Genomic DNA, 20336 nt, shown 5'->3' with positions numbered 1-20336 from the left:
TGCACAGTCCCTTCTAGATTAAATCGTTATCTGTATTCCCTTTTTGCTGTGCTCGATGAATCTCTTCCCCTTTTCCTAATTCTCATGTCTGATATATATCTGTATATAGATGTCTTTCTTCTTTATTTATTTATTTAAAACTGTAAAGATGCATTGTACCACTGATTAACCATTGCTATGTTCAATAAAAAAAATTATAAAAAAAAAAAAAGAGAAACTTCTTCTGAGCCAAAATGTCTGATTCAAACGTGAATGGTAGACCTAGTTGCAGTCGTTGCAAAACATGCTGCAAGGTATGTGTATGTAGTATAGTTATAGTGATAATAGTTTGGATAGGACTAACAGTTTTCATTCCTTTTGCGGTGAGCAAAAATACTAATATTGACCCTACTGAGATTGTAAATACTGAGACTGAAGAACTAACAACACAAAGTGTAGCAAGACATGAGAGAGCACTAAGACAAATAAAACGAGACCTAGAAGCACCAGATGAGGGAGGACTACATTATCATGGAGTAAAGAATAAAACGCATTTAAATGTTTTCGCAAACTTGTTAATACACTATGTAGAGACTATGGAAATTGAAGATTGCTATGTCTGCATGAAGCTACCTACTTCTGTGGCTGAAGGCGTGACATACCATCACCTGCCCTTGACCTATGGAATTTCCTGTAGCATTTTAGCAAGCTTATTTTACAAAAGAGGACCGTTACAGTACTATTACTCTAACAATGACGTGATCTTTTCTGAACTTCCTATACGTGGGAACTTGAATCCTGTACATACCAAAAGTGACGTTACTCGCTACAAGGGCGAATACTTTCTGACTATAGGTAATATCGACATAGGTGACGCACACAGAGATAACTTGACCTGTTCTTTGCGTGAACAGGAAAAGATATTCCTGAACATGGCAGAGAAGAGGAGAATAAAAATAAAAAGAAAGGCAGATGACGAAAGACAGAAAACGCCAAAATGGGCTGAGAACATGGAAGGCACCTCAAATGGTGGGGCGGGTCCTGCTCTGTTGCTGGATTTTGAAAAGAAAGGAAAGCTATGTCTTCACCGTGAGAAGACTAGCTATTATAATAACATTTTCATTGGTTCCAGTGAATGTGAACATAATTACAAGGTAATTGGAGGATGGGGTTTCAAAAATGGGTCAGAGCCTGTGTTTCCTGGAATATATTATATATGTGGAGACAAGGCTTATTTCAAATTGCCGGATCACTGGTATGGAAGCTGCTACTTTGGCATTGTCTTCCCGAAAATATACCATGTGAACAAAGTTGCTGGAAGCAGTGAAAATACTAATGGCTTAGTGCGTAGTAAAAGAGAAAGCGTAGGTGAAATAATGGGTAGTATTTTCAGTGCACTGATACCTGGAGTGGGAGTGGTTCTGAACACTCACAGAATTTGCAAATTGTCCACCATAGTGGATGTGTTGTCTACTGACACAGCTCATGGGTTTCTGCTGGTCAATACCGAACTGGTTGCGATCAGATCAATGGTTTTGCAGAACAGACTTGCTCTTGATACCTTATTAGCAAAAGAGGGCGGAGTCTGCCGGATGTTGAAGGCGCAACATTGTTGCACTTATATTCCGGACAAAAGTGTGCAGCTCAAAAGATATGTGAAAAACATTACTAATTTGGAAAGGGAACTCAAACCACTCGAGGTTGACAGTGCCTGGAAGAGACTGGTAGATGGTCTCTCAAATGTAGGTCATTGGTTTGCTAGCTTAGGTAAAAGCTTATTGTTCAAGGTACTGATGCCAATTGGAATTATAGGTCTTATCCTATTTTTCATATTTGTCTGTTGCAAATGTCGTAAGCACACCAGAAAGCATCAAGTGAATGCAGGAGGAGTGAAACGAAGTGTGGATGAGCTTGAATTAGAGGAAATGAATAATCAGATATACAAAAAGGTGAAAAATTCTCACCCTACCAAAGATGAGAAAGAGAAGCTGAATCGCTTGTTGGAAGAGATTGAGTTGTATAAGGTGTGAGAAGTTGGCATCTGGTTCCATTATTTTGTGATGATAGTAAATATCATCAAAGAGGGGATTGATAGAGCAAGCATCGCATCGCGACTTGCTCGAGTCATGAACCTCGCCCGTGTGTAATCAATTAATAAATTGTACGTCTTACTAATCTTTTATTTTTATATTCGAACGAGGTAGAGGAAGCTTGCGTATGTGTTTTCTAATACAACTAATCCATGTCTCTAAAACATGGCCGCCGCTTGAAAAGTTCTTCTGCGCATGCGTCAGTCACACTCACGTGACCTGGCGGAGTTATAAGTTTTGGTGGGAAAGGGTGCGCATGCGTAATACACAGCTTTCGTGAATAACGTGGTAATGCTCTTGTGAGCGTGTATATGTTGCTAACATTTCAATTGCATAGTATATTTTTATAATGATAAGTTTAAAGTACAAACCCAATGATGTGTTTACATACGTTTATTTCTATGTATTAATTTGTTCTCGCTTACTTTTCATGTACTGCGGGAAATGGGGGTCCGAACCGGTTGGGAGCCATATTGAAGGTCTCTTCTGTGCAGACTCGTGGTGCGCTGAAAGGTGGCAACATTGGACAGTGGAACTCAGCCAGCTGGCAGAGATGGGCAAGATGCTCCTGAGAAAACGACCTGGGACCCAGCAGGACGGAGTCATGTGTGCCCATATTGAAACAATTGTTAACAATTCATTGTATTCCACTGGTCTTTCTCATGGGAACCCCAATCTCACTAGGCGGTACCCAGAGATGTAAATTAGGCCTCCAAATAGTCTATTCTGATTGGTGTGTTACCCAAAGCCTACCTTAGGACCAATCCAAATTGAGGGATTCTGACACTTTGCAACATTGGGGGGTGGTACACCGTCCCAAAACAGTATAACTACCCTGGGTTCACCTAGGGAAATTGTCCGACTTGTCTGGTTTAGCTGACCTGTCACTGACCCAACGCACTCAATAGGTGACTGAAGATACAGAGAGCTGCGGAGCACTCTGTCCGAAATTTGACCATAGACTAGGGTTTTACTAAACCTTAAAGTGCTGGCGGAGCACTTTGCTGGGAGTTCGCTGACCCAATCGGGGTCTTGATCGATAGCTGCAGAGAGGGTGGAGCGCAGGCGTTGCTTCCGAACTGCGGGTGCTGGTCCTGTCCTGAGGGTCCTGTCCGAGAGGTCCTGTCCTGATCCCTAATCTGAGGGTTTCCTGTCCTGTCCTGGGTGTCCCTACTGCACCTGCTGTCCATTGAGGGGTATCCTTCCTTGAGGGTTTCCTGTCCTTAACTGACCCGTGGCCAGGGTTTGGTTTCCACACCAGTCTAGGTAAATATCACTCTGAAAGCTCTGAAACCTTGCACCTTTCTGAATTTCTGTCTTTTGCTTTAATAAAGACATACCTTTGCATATGTTAATTTTCCATGCTTTCCGCAACTATTGAATCATAAAGTCATTTACATTTGTTTCGTAACGTGTTCCTATGTTATCCTACCTGTTAGAAATTATATTTTGCATTGCAGTTTGTCATTTCCTCATATGGTCTAGAACCTCCTTACTTAAACTGTCTAAAGAACTTTTGCCTTAAAGCATAGCGTGTCTCTCTTCTTAGACTCTCCTATAGAGATAAATGTCCCGAACTCCTGTCTCATTTTTCTTGAAATAATTCTAGAATACTAGTCCTAATCAAAGCCTATCCCATCTTTAGTGATTCGTTTTAAACGTTTTAATTCCTGATCCTTCATTTAAGTGTGTCCTGGTTCCATTAGTTTATAAATGGTTGCACTGACTTATTTGCTATTCAGCTATGTACTTTCTGTTATTCTGATTATCGATTGTTTAATTACTGTGAATTTGATGATTTCTGAATTTTACTAAATTAGATAAAGACTTTAAAACTTCCAGTTGTCCGTGGTCATTTTACAAAAGGTATTGAATATTATTTTGTTGGGTTTGTATTTTGCTGCCTTTCCTTTTACAGCTAGCTTCCTGATCCATTGTGGTCATAGGTACCCGTGTCGGTGGATGGTAAGTCGGGTACGCTGAAGAATAACGAAAGGAACTCACAAATATCTGATAGCAGAGCGTGAGGTCATCTGATCAATGTATATGGTGATTTGAAATATATGGGCCCGAAGCCAGAAGTGGCAAAATTATTGGTCAGGTGACCCGCGCGCTCTATCAGGGGAATTAACAATCAGTACAGGCTACTACATCATAAATATAGGAGGCAGGATTGGTACATATCTTTTTTGACTGTTGAAATCCTTGGTCAAATTGTGTTGAATATTTACCTTATTTACCCAAGTAATATATCTGTATTATGAGTACATAACTCAGGAATGTATATAAAAGCTCAATGAGTACATTACTCAGGATTGGGTGATATTACACCAGCTGGCATGATTGAAAAATGCATTTATAATTCGCAATATATAAGTACATGACTTATGGCTGGTGAAATTTTATCCGATTATATATATTTTTATTTGGTTCTTCATTTGATTATAATCAAGAATACTTTCAATGAGTATACATTAGTTAGTTAATCATGGGTGCATATACCGTCTGTTGAATAATCACACTGTGAATTGTAAATTTATTATGATGCCTAGCGCAAAATATTATTATTATTACAATTTTTTGCAAAACAAACATGTAAAATTCTGCAATATTGACGTCATTCTTAAATAATGATTAATTGTGGAATCCTAACATGTGACATGATGATCCAGCATCTTTTTTACCTAAACCATTGAGTTCTGTTGGATTGTGACTTTGAATGAACTTCATTGATACTCGGACAATGTCTGTGAATATAACAATCGATCTTACAGATACATTTTTAGACGCTGTCAAACAATCATGTTTTAAATCCTAAGAAAATAAATTCTATTCTGTATTAAGAAAATTAATCAATTGTTTGTTTTTGTAAAAACGATAAGTTTTTAGCATGTTTAGCATTTCTTCCATGTTCATGAACCTTTCCCCTTATTTTATTTTGCAAGGAAATTGATGGCACAAATCACTCGATAAAGGCGGCACGCCGAAACGTAGTATTTGTGCACAATAAAGAAATTGTAAAGTCTCCTGGTGTGGAGCTTCCTTACTTTCCTCATTTGGGGGCTTGGAGTTTGGATATATATACCATTGTAGAAAGCTACCGACCTCCTCAGGTGGCCCCAGCATGTGGGCAACAGCTGCCCCAGTAGGAATGAGTTGGCAAATGCCTGGTCGGCGTGCTCGACCTGCACGTAAGGCCGTCCGCCGTCCACCTTGATTGCTCCTTGCAGTTTGTAGACACTAATCCTCTTGATTAAAAAGAGCGGAGGCGAGGCTGCAGAGCGTAACCAAATTGGTGTCACCCCATGTGAAGGTGTCACCCAGTGCAGTCCGCACCCCCCGCACCCCCCTAGTGACGCCGCTGGCATCACGTACCGCAATACATCCAACACTCTCTACCCATCAAAGGAAGTTGCTTAAGCCGATTCTTGGCGATTGGACAGCAAGTATTTTATTTTCAAAAGACAGCAAGGCGCCAAATGAATTTGATGCATTTCGGCTCCTCTTTCTGAGCCTTAATCATGAATAGGTTACTCTTCGCACATGATGCATTTAACGGTGAACACTTGGGAAAAAGAAAGGCTAGTCTCCTTATATCGCGTTTTTTTCTAGATCATTCTAAACAACGCAATTGTCCATTTCATAAATAAGAGCTGACTGTGACATGCTTTTAACTGAATACTCAACAATGATCACAGTCAGGTAAGAAATCACCAAACACAAAATGCTGTGGTAGTTTTTACCAGTACATTATAGAAGGCACGCAGCTGCTGTTACGGGACAGCAGGTAGGGTACACTAGGGCACATATATCTGGCTATACATTGTCTTGCCTCCTACTACAGTGTGCGCCCTTTAGCGTACTGTCCACCTTCTGCCCATTTCACTGGAGTATTCATTACAGATTTCCTTATTTTCCCATGCCATATACATTAGGAAATTGTGAATCCCTGAAAAAGTGAAAATCATGACAAGTCGCAGAAATAAATCAATGATGCACTGTTTTACACAGTCCGTGAATCATGCGCTATGGTGTTAAAGATTAATTTTTGCTGAGCTTGTTTGTTTCTTACTATTACATAGAATAAGGTATGTGTGAGGAACTCGTTGCTGCTAGATAAAATGAACTAGGTTGTAAGTTAATATTCGTTCACTCAATAGGTCATAGGTGTGTTCACAGCCAAATAACTTTCCACATTAGCAATAATGTTTGCACTGAAATCCTAAAAACAATCATTAGAATGACAGAGTTGTCACTGGAAGACAGGTGATGTTAAAATGAGAGAGAAAAGATAACAAGCATTACAAAGACAATAGGTCTGCTTTTGTGGGAACTATTGGCTTTGTCAATGTGTTGTAGCCATGTTGTACACCAGCGTGGCTGTTGTTCAGCATGCCTAAAGTTAGTGGTGTAGAGAAGAGTAGTGTGGATTGGAGTGGAATAGAGTGCAGTGGAGTGTTGTAGAGTAGAGTACTGAGGCATACAGTGGAGTAGAGTGGGGTAGAGTGGAGTGGCGTAGAAAGTCATGTCATGGAATAGAGTGTTGTAGAGTTGAGTGGAATAGAGTAGTGTAGTGTGGAGTGCAGTGTTGTGGGGTAGAGTGTCGTGGAGTAGACTGTCATAGTGTGGAGTGGAGTGTTGTGGGGTGGCATGGAGTGGAGTAGAGTGAATGGTGTAGAGTGCAGTAGCGTAGTGGCATGGAGTGGAGTGTTGTAGAGTGGAGTGTTGTGGAGAGACGTGAAGTGGCGTAGAGTGTTGTAGAGTGGAGTGTTGTAGAGTGAAGTGTCATAGGGTGGAGTGTTGTGGATGGAGTATTGTAGTATGGAGTGTCGTAGAGTGGAGGGGAGTGATGTAGAGCAGAGAGGAGTGTCGTGGAGTGGAGTAAAGCAGCGTTGAGTGACGTAGCGTAGAGTGGCATAGAGTGAAGTAGAAGAATTTTAGGAAGAATTTTTGTTTATTGTTCGATTACTTAAAACCATGACAATTTAGGATAAAACAAACAAGAGAACACATTTCATCTTAAGTGCAACAGGAAGAAGTTAAAAGTGTTAAAAAAAATACAGTAGTGACATATATATATATATATATATATATATATATATATAATTTTTTTTTTTTAAATGAGCAAAAAACGGCTAAAATAAGTTAAAAGCATGATGACCTTGTTGATGGGTGTGAAACCCACCCTTAACTTTCAGTAATACAAGCAAAAGGCACCAACAATAAGAGTCTTGAAGTTTGATAGAGAACACAGAGGTCCCAGTTAGGTCATAGAATCACAGATTATGACGATGGTTGCTGTAAACCTACAGAGTTAAGATTTTTTGCAGTTTTAAAGACACATTTTGTAAACCGAACATTGAGCATTGTGTTGTTAGGATTCATTGCTGATATAATGGCTTGCCGGCATGATCGAACGCCGTGTTTGATCCATTCGCCCTGCACCAACCGACTTCTATCGTTACGAAATGCAGGGCAAACACACACCACGTGCTCGATTGTTTCTAAGTGATGACCGCAGCCCCTACAATTAATGTCCTCGTTTAAGCGACGCCATGCTGGGAAATGTTTTAAAAAGGGCCATTCGCTCATCCTTAGTGCCATAAATCTTTTCTTCCAGACGGCTGCGTAAGTGCTAGAAAGATATGGGGCCTCTGGTCTGGGTTTGAGCTCTGCAATTATAGACCAGCCGTGTTTTCTTTTAGACAATTGTGCCTTGTCCCGATGGAAAGACCAGAATCAAACACTTCTTTTAATGGACAGTTTTAGTGCCTGCTGGGGCAGATTGGTACCCCAATAATCCACAACATCGAGCAGTTTCAATGAGTGTTCAAGGTAACGTCGGTGTTTTTGACTTGATTGCCCTGCTGATATTTCTTGCCACAACTTGGCCTCCAGGCTTCCTTCCCTTGAGTTATGCAGTCTATGACACAACTTGATGAATGCACCTGCTCCGACACCTTCGTAGTTCAGAAGGCCAAACTCGAGCCTGATCTGAGCTGGTGATGCTGATTTCGGAAGGTGCCAGGCTCATTTAAATATTTGAGTTGTTGTTTTATTCAGCATTAACAAATTGGTCCCCAACATTATTTCTTGACCATAGGTTAAACAGTTTGTAACCTTTTCCTTCATGACTGTCAGGAGGGGGGATACGCTAGGGCCAAGTGACTGTTTTGAAAGTTTTATTGATGCTACTTCGAGGGACAATGCTTTTGCTTTGACCGCTTCTTTCTGTTTTACAAAGGTGCCCTTGGAATCCATGTAGATGCCCAAATATTTGTACGATGTCACTGTTTCAATTTTTTTGCCATCAAAGAACCACCCACCAGTTTGGTGCTTCCCATTTCCAAAGGTGAAAGCTTTTGTTTTTGAGAGATTTAGTTCCAGAGCGTTGCTTAATGTAAAACAAAGCAGCTGGTCAAGAAGTCTCTGTAAACCGACCCTCGTGTGGCTGAATAAAACAAGATCGTCGGCGTAGAGCAAATTAATAATTCGGGATCCACCATGTAGAGGGGGATGAGAGTTGACCTTGTCCAATTGATGGGATAAATCAGAAATGAAGAGACTGAATAAGAGGGGGGCCAACACGCACCCTTGTTTGACCCCACAGAAAGTCAGTATTTTTCTAGACACGTGTGACCCGTCACCCAGCTTGATACGAATCCAGGTGTTTGAATGAAGTTAGATTATTGATTTTAACAGGTCACTCGGGATTCCCCATTTTTGTAATTTGTGCCATAACAGGTACCTAGGCACCCGGTCAAAGGCCGCTTTAAAGTCCACGAAGCAGCAGTGTAATGACATTTTTGAGGATGCTGCTTTCTCCATAAGTACGGATAGGGCCAATAGGTTACTAGTGGTACCTGATTTAGCCACAACGCCTGTCTGATTAAATGGCAGCCCCTGAGTTTTTAATGCCCAGGACGACAGGTCTTCCAACAGGAGGCTTGTGAAGTATTTGGAGTCTACATCTAGGAGTGCTATCATCCTGTAGTTTTTAGGATCGGCTCTTCTGCCTCCTTTAAAGATTGGATGAATTATTGCTCCTTTCCACGATTCTGGTATGTCCTGAGTGTTTAGGAAATGTAAAAATTGTGGGGCCAGATGTTCGGACCAGAGTGTGGGGTCGGCTCTAAACAGTGCAGGTAGGAGCATGTTAGGGGCCCCATCTGTCCGGGCATTGCTGATGAGTGAAGTAGAGTGGCGAGGAGTAGAGTGTGGTAGAGTGACAGTAGCGGCTGCTACTAAACGGGCGTGGGGAGCGGAGGAAGCAGAGGGAGGGGGAGGGAATTAAAAATACATTAAAAAAAATCCACTTACCTGGATGCCGCCGGTTGCCGCCTTTCCTCTGTCTTCTCATTCTCTTCCTGGCTTCTGTGGAAGCAGGAAGCACCCAGGGCCACCTGAGCCAATCACAACACTGCAATGCAGCGTTGTGATTGGTGAGCACCGAGGCTCTCCTGAGCAATCACAATGCTGCAATGCAGTGTTGTGATTGGTCTAAGTGCTGTGGTTCGGCGCTCAGACAGGGAATGGGACCTTGGGCATGTTCTCCACCCAGGTTGGAATGCAGCCTAGGTGTAGAATATGCAAAGTGAGCATGAATGTTTGGCCATATAGTCATGCGCACTTAGGGGGGTGCCACCACTGCTCCTCCAGCCTCTAAACAGCCCCACCCCCAAACAACTGAGCCAGTACATTTAAATAAAATTATAATATCGTTAAGTTATTACAATTTTATTTTTCCATTTTCAATTGCTCACTTGGTGAACACTGCGACAACGCTCCTCTGCCTTACCGGAGGAGCCACCACTGTAGAGTGAAGTGGTGTAGAGTGGAGTGGAGTAGAGTGGAGTAGAGTATTGTAAAGTGGAGAAGCGTAGAGTGGCATGGTATTTAGGAGAGTGGTGAAGAGTAGAGTGGAGTAGCATAGAGTGGAGGAAAGTCTCATAAAGTGGAGTGGCATAGAGTGGAAGAAAGTGGTGCATAGTGCTGTGGAGTGTCGTAGAGAGGAGCCAAGTGAAGTGGCGGCAAGTGTCATAGGTGAGCCATAAGGAGTGTCATAGAGTGTCATAGAGTGGAGTGGAGTGTAGTGACGGAGAGTGGAGTGATGAGAAGTCTCGTGGAGTGGTGTAGAATGGTGTGGAGTGGAGTTTCGTGAAAATTCATGGAGTGGCATTGCGTGAATTAAAATTGATGTAGAGTGTTGTGGAGTGGCATACACTGTCGTACAGTGGCGTGTCACAGAGTAGTGTAAAGTGTTGTGGAGTAGAGTGTTGTAGAGTGGAGTGACAGAGTGCAGTATCATGGCGTGGCATAGAGTGGAGTCGCGTAGAGTGGAGTTGAGTGGCGTGGAGCAGAGTGGAGTGGTGTAGAGAAGAGTGGAGTGTCGTACAGTAGAGTGGCGTGGAGTACATTGTTGTACAGTAGAGTGTCGTAGAGTCGAGTGGTGTACAATGGAGTGGCGTACAGTGGAATGTTGAACAGTGGAATGTTGAACAGTGGAGTGTCATAAAGTGGAGTTGTTTGGATGAAGTGTTGAGAAGTGTCATAGAGTGGATTAGAGTGGAGTGGCATAGAGTGAAGTAGAGTGCTATAGCGTATTGTAGACTAAAGTTGCGCAATGTTGTGGAGTAGTGTCACAGAGTGAAGTGGTACAGAATATCATAGAGCGGAGTAGAGTATCATGAAGTGGAGTGGAGTGGAGTGGCATAGAGTTGCGTGGCATACAGTAGTGGCAAAAAGTGAAGTGACGCAGAATGGAGCAGTGCAGATTGAAGTAGAGTTTCGTAGAGTGGAGTGGAGTGACGTAGAGTTGCATAGAGCGGATAGAGTAGAGTGGAGTGTCGTACATGGTCGTGGAGTATCGTAGAGTGGAGTAGCATAGAGTGGAGTAGCTAAAGTAGGGTAGTGTAATAAAGTGGAATGGCGTACAGTGCTGTGGAGTGGAGTGATGTAGAAGTGAGTTAAGTGCCGTGGAGTGGCATAAAGTGGCTTGGAGTGCCACAGTATGGCGTGAAGTTCCATAGAGTGGAATGTCGAAGGGTGGAGTGGAGTGGAGAAGAGTGTCATAGAGTGGTGTAGAGTGGCATGGAGTGGAGTGTCATGGAGTGCCATAGATTGGAGCGGCGTAGACCGTTGTGGAGTGGCATACATTGTCATAGAGTCAAGTGTCATGAAGTGGAGTAGTATAGAGTGTGGTGGAGTAGAATGTCATGGAGTGGCGTAGTGTGGAGTGTCATGTAGTGGTGTAGAGTGGAGTGTCATGCAGTTTCATAGTGTGGAGTGTCGTAGAGTGAAGCGGCATAGAGTGGAGTAGAGTGCCAGAGTTGAGTGGTGCAGAGCAGAGTGGAGTGGTGTAGAGTAGAGTGGAACGTCATTCCAGGGTGGGCCGGCACTAGGCATGGGCAAAGTGGGCAGCTGCCCAGGGCCTTGCACTCAGCCCACCAGCATGGGGCTCCGCACCAGTGCAACATACCACTGGTCCTCATGTATCCATACCGATCCAACAGAGAGAAAGATGTCTCCTTGCCATTGGGTCGAATGGAAGGGGGCCCACTCCCTGTGCCTTTAAGGGATAGTTTGGGGAGGCCTGGGAGAGGGATAGACATTTCCTCTTATCCCAATTGCAAGGAGACACATTTTGCAGGTTTGTTCTGCAATTAGGCCTCCTGCCTGGCTGCCCTTTTAGGCACACTGCAGGGCGCCCACTGTCCAGCATTTTGTTCTGCAATTAGGCCTCCTGCCTGGCTGCCCTTTTAGACACACTTCAGGAGCCAATTGTCCAGGATTTTAGCCCCCCCCTCCCCCACCAGTTTTAACTTTCAGCCCACAAGCAATTCTCACACCTTCAGCTAGATACGAGCTGTAAAAGAGGTGCTTGAAGGAGGCTGAGATGAGGAGCTGCGGTCCAGGAGGAGTCTGTACAAAGCAACTTTCGGGGCCCTGAATGTGTAACTAATGTAAATTAGAGGGGCTTTTAGCCAGGGGCCCCAAAAATCCTAGAACAGGCCCTGATTCCAGGACCCTAAAATCAAGATCAAATACTGTGCTAAATTATGTAATTGTTCGGACCAAGATATAATCCATGCGCTTTCATGGCACATGTTAAGAGTAGTATAGATTAAATATTTGAGGCCTTTCTTTATATGACAAAAAGTGGCATGAGTTCTGGCGCTATTACACTATTGTGTAATCTGGACCTTGCAGATGTCTGTTTCTCACTCTTACGGCCTGGTTACAGCTGGCCGGTGGAATTGTAATCCTGCACGCAGTGATGAGCAGAGTGACGTGTGGCAGACAGGAGGGGGTTAGGAATAGCGAAGAAAAGGAAGATAAACGCATTGGCAGAAGGACAGGTGTGCGTGATTTTAGGTAGAAGACAGAAAATAGTACAAGACTGCCCTCATGCGGTTAGATAGGAATATTACATACAGAGAAGTGAATCCTCTGAAACTGTCGACAAGTGCAAGAAATTGAACCAGAACCCACTTAAATTATGTAGGGTAATTTTTGTGCCACCAAAATGTAAAGATGGTTTCTATAATGTGGCTATTGGTATTCTGGATCTGTCCAGTACCCTCAGACAAGAAAGCCAAGGACACAAATATGGCCCCTAAATACTTGGCAAACGCATGCTAGTTAAGGGTTGGCAGGCAGGAAGTGGCCATATAGGCAGGAAGTGGCCATGCAGACATGCAGGTTTGCAGGACTTTCAAAGGGCTCAAGGGAAGGTTGTCAGACAGCTATGGGCCCGATGAACAAATACTGATTACAGCCGTTGCGCGGCCAGACTTTCATTTTGTGATTGGACCTCACTAGCGAAGGTCACATTGCAAACCATCCAGTCGTAGAGGGTTGCAGAATGGCCTGCCTAATGAATATTAATTAAGGAGATCTCTAATGCGTGACCCCTGTGATTGGCTCCAAACAAAGGGATGGTGGCCTGTAATGAATAGGAGATCAACATCCGTGTTTGTTTTCCCAAACAGTATACCTTTTTTTTTTTAATATAGTTGTGTTACCTACAGGAAGCAGTGCGCTATAAAAAAGCCAGTTCTGGAAAACATCGAGGGGCTTAAGAGTCCCCGTACCACCGCCTGTTCCCTCTGAGGTCACCTTCCCATCTTCCCCACAGGGCTGGACTGGCCACAGCGGGAACTGGGCGTTTCCCCGGTGGGCCGTTAGGGTGGGGGCCGGTTTAGGCCCTCTGGGGGGCCGTTTTTGTTACAGGGGGCCTGCAATATCGGCCCCCTGTAACAAAATCGGCGAAATCGACAAACAGCTCGTCTGCACCCCCCTCCACCTCCAGGGGGCCCAGCGGGCAGTTTTCCAGGCCGGTTTCCGTGCCCAGTCTCCGGCCATGCTTCCCCACCTAATTTGAGGAGTTTGACCAGATTCACAGAAGACCTCCACACTTGTGGCAGAGGCCTCTTAGTCGGAGTCCTAGCGGGGGGCCCACAGACATGGCTGGGGGCCCTGCAGTCATGGCAGGACCTCCGCAATGGGTAACTGCAGTACAGAGGTCCCGACACGAGTGCGATGCCCCCGCCACACGCAGGCCCCTTGCATGACTGCAGGGCCTCCGCCACGAGTGCAGGGGCCTTTTGTGGATTGGGCTTGGTAACTTTCCAATGGTTTGCAAACACAATCACTGTCATCAATCATTAATACATGCCATTCAATCACTACTAGGTGGAAATGCTCCTTCAAAGTGTGATTTGGAACAGGTCGTAAACCCGTTTTACTAGTCTGAATTGGTTTTCCAACTAGCAAAATAGGTTTAGCACATATCAAAAAGCCATTTTAGGGTCACAAATCTCGCAATTTTGTGAATCACAGGGTTTTCAACTTCATAACAACTTTATTTATCTGGCCACTGATCACATTCAGTGCTTCATGGACCTCACTGCTAAACGTCCAGGTAAAAACCCAGAAATTATGCAGCAAACCATGGAAAGTATAGTGATATTAGTCGAAATGTATGACTTCTGGTGCTATAGCTCGTGGAACCATTCACAGCAAACTCACCATATCAAGGAACTCAGTAGCCCTCATAATGGTGTCCATCAATAGAGTCATCAGAGGCTGGTCCTTGCGATGGACAAATGCTAATAGTAGGCAGGCTGACACCTGGCATTGTCGTGCCAGCGCAGGAAAGCATTATGTCCTGATGCACTGTAACAAGATAAACTATCTAAACTAGTTGTGGCCTAGATTCTAGTAGAATTGTTACCTACAGAAGGTCCATACTTATTTATTTCTTCACTAATAATTTCTGTATGGATTTATTCTTTTGTGAAGCTCCACACAGCTGATAAACCAGAACAAAGGCACAATGAGTGGGTCGAAGGATGTGCAATTTCACAGAAATAGCAATGGCCATAAGCAGTGTTCAAGACATGTGTCCTGCAGGTTAAGGAGCTGATAAAGATTTGGTATTGAGAGTAGTGGGTCCACTGAGAATGTTTCAGGGCCTACCGCTCGCAAATGTCAAGGTGAATTAAAGCATAAATACACCAGGATTACAATCCAAGTACCAAGTGAGATGGTAGTAACTAGGCAGATAGGACTCATTAGTACTAGTCGCAGGCCGAGCAGAAGACGCGTGTCTTCAATTTTCTAGGAAAACGAGCAAAGGTGCCAGTCCTGAAAAGAATACGGATTCACACAAATAAACAAAAACGCAGTCACTCTTGCATTCTCTCTCAAATAATCATATCCAGGGAGCTTGGCTACAGTCCCTTGCACAATCACTATATTTGTTCTTCTCTTTTTATTGTCTGTTTATTTTATTTTATAGAGGATGTGGTACAATAGCCAAAGCTGCCGCCTTTGGGGCTGAAGAACCAGGTTAAAGTCTTGGCATTGGCTCAACATCCTGTTTTTCTGGGCAAATCACTTAATCTCCCCATGCCTACCAGAAACAAATGCGTGCTTGTGTAATGTAACTGGTGCTAATGTAAAGGTCTCCAATACATTCGGGTCAAGTTTGCACTATATAAAACTGCAAAAAAGAAAAAAAACAGTAGACCTCTTACATGAAAAGAATATCCAACTTAAAATTACAATGTGGGTGGTCTATAACTCACAAAAGGTTTCTGGGAAACTACACTTTGAATAACATAAAATGGTCATGCTTTTAGAATGAGTAACTTTTCCAAAGATCCTCTGCCTTGAAACTGAAAAGATGGTACCAGGAGTTTGATTTGTTCTCCCAACTGAGCTTTTTACTAAGAAGATGCTCTACTTCAAGAGTTTATAACATGGACTCTCCGAAGTCTAAAGACATAGAAGAAACCCTGATGAGTCCTCTTCCAGGCAAAGGGGAAAATATATGATTGGACTCTGGGTACTGAGTACAGGATATAGATTTGTTGCCACTCCTACCACTTTAAAAGGACTGGACTGAGGTTGCAAGACAGCAGTGGCTGCATTCTGAGACTCACCGTCCGAGGGTTTCTGATGAAAATCTTAGTGCGGCCATAGTCGTACTCCTCAGGCGGGATGCCCAGCTCCGTCAGAAGTGACTCCACACCGTCCCTAGGGCACAAACAGCACAAGGTAAGCAGCTTGCAGAACTCTATAATGCAGACCTCTGCAAGAATCTTATGTTTGGGGAAAGATTGTATCACTTTTGTATCTGTGTGGGCCAATCCCAAGACATACCAGCCTACATGTGAGATTTGTATCTCTGTCTCTGTGGGCTGAGCCTGTCCAGTCCCATATGTGAAAATGCCCTTGTGCCAGTTCTCTGAAGCAGGCATCCCTGGATAGAGACAGGCACTGCAATTCGGCACAATTGGGTATATAAGGTGAAATGTGCTTTGTCATTTTGCCAACCCTATAAGCCCATCAAGTGACACTGTATGTGTCTCAATGCCAGTCCAACTGTTAAAAGTTCAGTACCTCTGTGCAAATTCCCTAAACCCATTAATCCCTACAAGATGGGAGGATAGGTTAATGTGTACTCCGTGAGCTCACCAAACCCTAGCGGCGAAACGTTTTGTGTGTCAAACCCCTAGGCCCACCCACCACTAGGAGTGACAACCCCTGATTCCAGGTGCTGTCCCATAAGTCCTGAATAGGATCAATTTTATGGCAAAGTGTTTGCTTAAAAGACACATTCTAAGTACAGCCAACGCCTTAAGAGTACCAAATTGCTATTATGAAATCCCCATTTATTTCCAAGCCTGTATCGTTCCTTTCCCTGCCTCTCTTTGAATCATTCCTGAACATTCTCTAAGTCCTTACTCCTTCTGTCTCTACTCTAACCCCTTTTCCTGTATCTCACTCCATACCTGGCATTGCCCCTCCAGTTGGGCCATGTTTCAGTGCCAAGCATCTTGTATCGCTTGAGACAGGGCTCGTAAGCCTGCCGGTAGGCATAGCCAGCGCGCCGCACCTTCACGTTCTCCACAAGACCCAGGTATCGAACCTGGGTCTCCACCAGGGCTTCCGTGAAGATAGATGGCTGCTTCTCGCTGTTCGGCTTCAAACACCTTGTCAAGAAAGAGAAGGAGAAGATAAAATAGAATCAACATATAAACTGGCATGGCCAGAGTAACTCCCTCCTGTATATGCACACAGTAATTGACGTGACAGGGCTTAGCATCTGGCATCAGATCAGGTATGCAACAAAGACTTTTATAGGATGAGAACACAAGTGGAGTTCCGCCTTATTCGGGTAGGGTACGCCTGGTTCAGCAGGCTGGACCATAAAGAAGTAAATTCCCATCTGTGTTATTTTTACAAAGCCCTCTCTTTAAGGGGGTGATCTTGTTTCTAGAAGTTCCTCATTTTGTCAGCTAAAGGAGCTCACTTCTTTTACCCCTCCTCCCAAGGACAATTTTCTAAAATTAAGGAAGCCAGTGCAAGTGTATCGCTCCTGTCAGGTATTTGGTCTACTCCTAAGCTAGACACAGGAGTCCACCGGCTTTACTGTAAGCAAGGCGTCCGCTGGCTGTCCTTCCAAAATTCCCAGGTACCCATTCATTTTAAAGTGTTCTCAAACATGCTCTGGGCTGCATGGGCACTATACAAAAACAATTAAAGAATATATAAATATAAATAAATTGGCAGATCCAGAAAAGCATTTCTGAGGTGTTAATGTGTTTGGGAAGTAGTCCTACAGAAGTACTCTTTTACAAACTCTTTACTTACTCATAAATACCTTTGTGAATCTGCCCCAAAACATCTAACTCACTATTGGTAAAACTGTGAAAGGGCCACAGTCCTTTCTATTTGTACGACTTGTATAATAATACTAGCAGCCCGTCCCGATGTTGTCCGGGTATGAACTGTTATGTGTGTAATGTTTTTAATACTAATTGTGAAATCATTGTAAGATTTCACTGTATACCACATTTTTGGTCTCATTTGAATGTGGCCGTAGAATAAATTTATGTCGGAGCGCCAATGTAGCGGTGAGTGTTTCGGTTTTGTTTTTTTCCTCCCTGTGGCCACTGATAAAAGTTACATTATTTAAAGTCTATAGTCAGTATGGCAAGGTCCGTCAGTGCGGCGCACATTGCTATTTTGATTCTCCCGTGTGAGAAGTGAATGTGCGCGCACATTCGTGTGGAAAGCCGCGCACCTGTTTCTTTTGGTTAATTGTACTGCTGCCTACTTTGAGAAGGGTGACGTCGCGTACTGAGAACGCACATTGCTGATGAAAGGCGCGCCTCTTTTAATGTTAATTTTGGAGCCGCCCCCTCTGAAAAGTTTTACGGCCACAAAGGTAGCGCCGCAGTTTCTGTGATTAATGTGCCCTGAATGTGAAAGCTTTGTGTTTCTACACGTACGTGTCAGACGCAAAGGTGGATCGTGAATGGGCGCGCAAATTAAAGGCGCGCTACTGTTGATTAGTGTCACGCCCCTCTGACAACGCTGTTGGCACGCCCCTCTGACAACGCCCCTCTGACAACACCCAAAAAGTAATATTGTACTGCTGTTGTGGCACCCCCCTGTACGAGGCCATTTTTTTATCGCTGTTGTGCCACGCCCCTCTCTGAATGCTGCATTCCCACAAAGGAATAATGCAGTGCAGTTAGTTTGACACGCCCACGCCAATGCCCAAGTGTACTTTGACACACCCACACCAACGCCCACAAGGGACTACTTTACCCCTAAGGTTCTTTGAGCTTTGTAATGTATATGATGCCCATCTGTATAGCCTATGTCCATCTGCTGCATCTCCCCTTTCCAATTCTGTATTGGGTGTTGTGATCGGTGCTGTACTTCTTGAGTTTACCCGCCTCAAAGGTTTCAGCTCTCTCTTTATAATAGTGGTATATATATATATAGATATAGATTTTCTGAATACTGTCATTTTATTCCCATTCTAATTACAAAAAGGCATATAAGAGTACATAAAAGAGTACCACAGGAGTAATACTTTAAGTACTCCAATGTGCTTCTGTGAATAGGCTCCAAAGTGATTTGCGCTGTACAGTGCAAGTTGGACAAGTGGGGGCGTGGGATTATTCCACAGGGTTCCTTGTTTCACATCTGGCAGTTTAGCCTCTCGGCCACGCTCGGTCATAATTAAGAAATGCCTTCCCATTCTTTCCTATGGGCCTACAGGCCCATAGGAAAGAATGAGAAATTGCATGCGCAATTTGCGAGTACCCAATAGATACTCGCAAATTGCGCATGCAATTTCAAGGGTGCAAGGGTGTCAAAAGGACACCCTGTTGCACCCCTGAAATTGCTCTGCGCACACATGTTGGCACACGCATGTCCCAAGGGCATGTGTGTGTGTTCAACCTACAACTTTGAAAAATGCACTTTAGTACATTTTTCAAAGTTTTTTCAAATTACCATCAAGTTCAAATTGATGGTAATTTGCGTCCTTTATTAGCGAAATCGCTATTTGGGATTTCATCATGCATTGCATTTAAGGAATCTCAATTTGAGATACCTTAAATGCAATTGCATTTTAAGAAATCGCAATAAATTGCGATTTCTCAAATTGCGAGGGCTTTACAGTGAGATGCATCGCAGAAGCCCTTTTTGTGGGCGCAAACGGCAGATTTTTGCGAATCGTGCGGTTTGCGCTCGCAAAAAAGGTTGATGCATGAGCCTGTTACTGTTGGCTTTAAGTAACAGCAAATTATAAAAAAAAAAATCTTGTTTGTCTGTGTTTAGGAGGTACTCCAAAGGCAAAATGAAATTCTGCTCGGAGCTATCAAAATCCGTGTACCATTGCTGCAGAAGTTCCCTGCCCCCATCCCCTTAAAATCTCGAACCGAGACACAAAATGGACCCTGACATTTCAGGTTACCTGATGTAACTTGGCGTTTTGGAATAGAGGTTCGTCATCAGAGTCATCACGGAGCTCTTGAACTGGTACCCTGCAGTGGGGGGTCGCTTCAGAGACGACTTGTGTGGGTCACCCTCCGGGAACAAAGAGCTCACCAGCTTGTGCCTGGACTTCCACATGGCCTGGGAGAGGTCTCGGTACAACAGGTCATTGTTCTTGTCCACAAATCCCAGAACGTTGTAGTTAACCTGCAGCACAAAGAAGGGAGGGGGTGCATTATTTGTACAGGGCACCCCACAACACAAATTGTCTTTCGTCATTTCATGAATCCTATATCTGTCATTACCTAATATCAGTGTTGGTGGGCATAGGTAAACGCGGTGGGGTGGTGGGGTGATGCATGGCAGGGCGTGGCATGGTGGGAGAGGAAGGGGTTCGACAGAATAAGTATTATTTATTTATTTAATTATACCTATTCCGTCATCTGTCGACTTCCCCCACCCTGCTCCACCGCGTTTACCCGTGCCGGCCGCCTCTGTCTAAGTTATTGTTACTTATTTGATTAACACCTTCCATGCTCATGACGAGCTCAGCTCGTCATGAGCCACGGTGCTCGTGTGCTCATGACGAGCTCGTCATGACCGTTAGAACGCTCGCACGCTGGGCAAATTCCCCTGCTGTGCAAGCGTTCTAAAAAAACGGGTGTGGTCATGACGAGCTCAGCTCGTCATCAGCATCCAACCACCATGGCTCATGACGAGCTGAGCTGAGCTGAGCTGCACAGCGGGGGAACATGCCCCGCAGGGAAGGGGTTAACATCTGATGAGTAAAAAGCTAACAGGGCCAAACCAAACAAGTTACCTTTTGCAGCGTCAGGAGCCGCATCACATTTCAAACAACGTAATAGACATTTGACCATTTGAGCTGCAAACATCCTTTCTGTTGAAATCAGCAGATTATGCAGCAGACGGTGAATTATGTGGCAAGTGCGGAGAACCCATAAC

General features: G+C 44.0%; 1 protein-coding gene across 5 annotated transcripts in view; it reads right to left on the bottom strand.

The window, feature by feature from the left end:
- The window catches only part of MYO1A (myosin IA), a 388633-nt gene that overhangs the window by 99088 nt on the left and 269209 nt on the right, over positions 1 to 20336 (bottom strand). For all 5 annotated transcript variants that reach the window (XM_078689001.1, XM_078689003.1, XM_078689002.1 and 2 more), the window contains exons 17-19: positions 19354 to 19580; positions 16370 to 16570; positions 15518 to 15611 (exon numbers count right to left, since the gene is read on the bottom strand). In XM_078689001.1, coding sequence (XP_078545127.1) covers positions 15518 to 15611; positions 16370 to 16570; positions 19354 to 19580 — 522 coding nt within the window. The remainder of the gene's footprint in view (positions 1 to 15517; positions 15612 to 16369; positions 16571 to 19353; positions 19581 to 20336) is intronic.

The sequence above is a fragment of the Lissotriton helveticus genome, chromosome 1_1 (assembly GCF_964261635.1).
Source record: "Lissotriton helveticus chromosome 1_1, aLisHel1.1, whole genome shotgun sequence".
NCBI classification, from domain to species: domain Eukaryota; kingdom Metazoa; phylum Chordata; class Amphibia; order Caudata; family Salamandridae; genus Lissotriton; species Lissotriton helveticus.
Note: the sequence above shows the minus strand (reverse complement) of the source record. Positions and strands in the feature narration are given on the sequence as shown.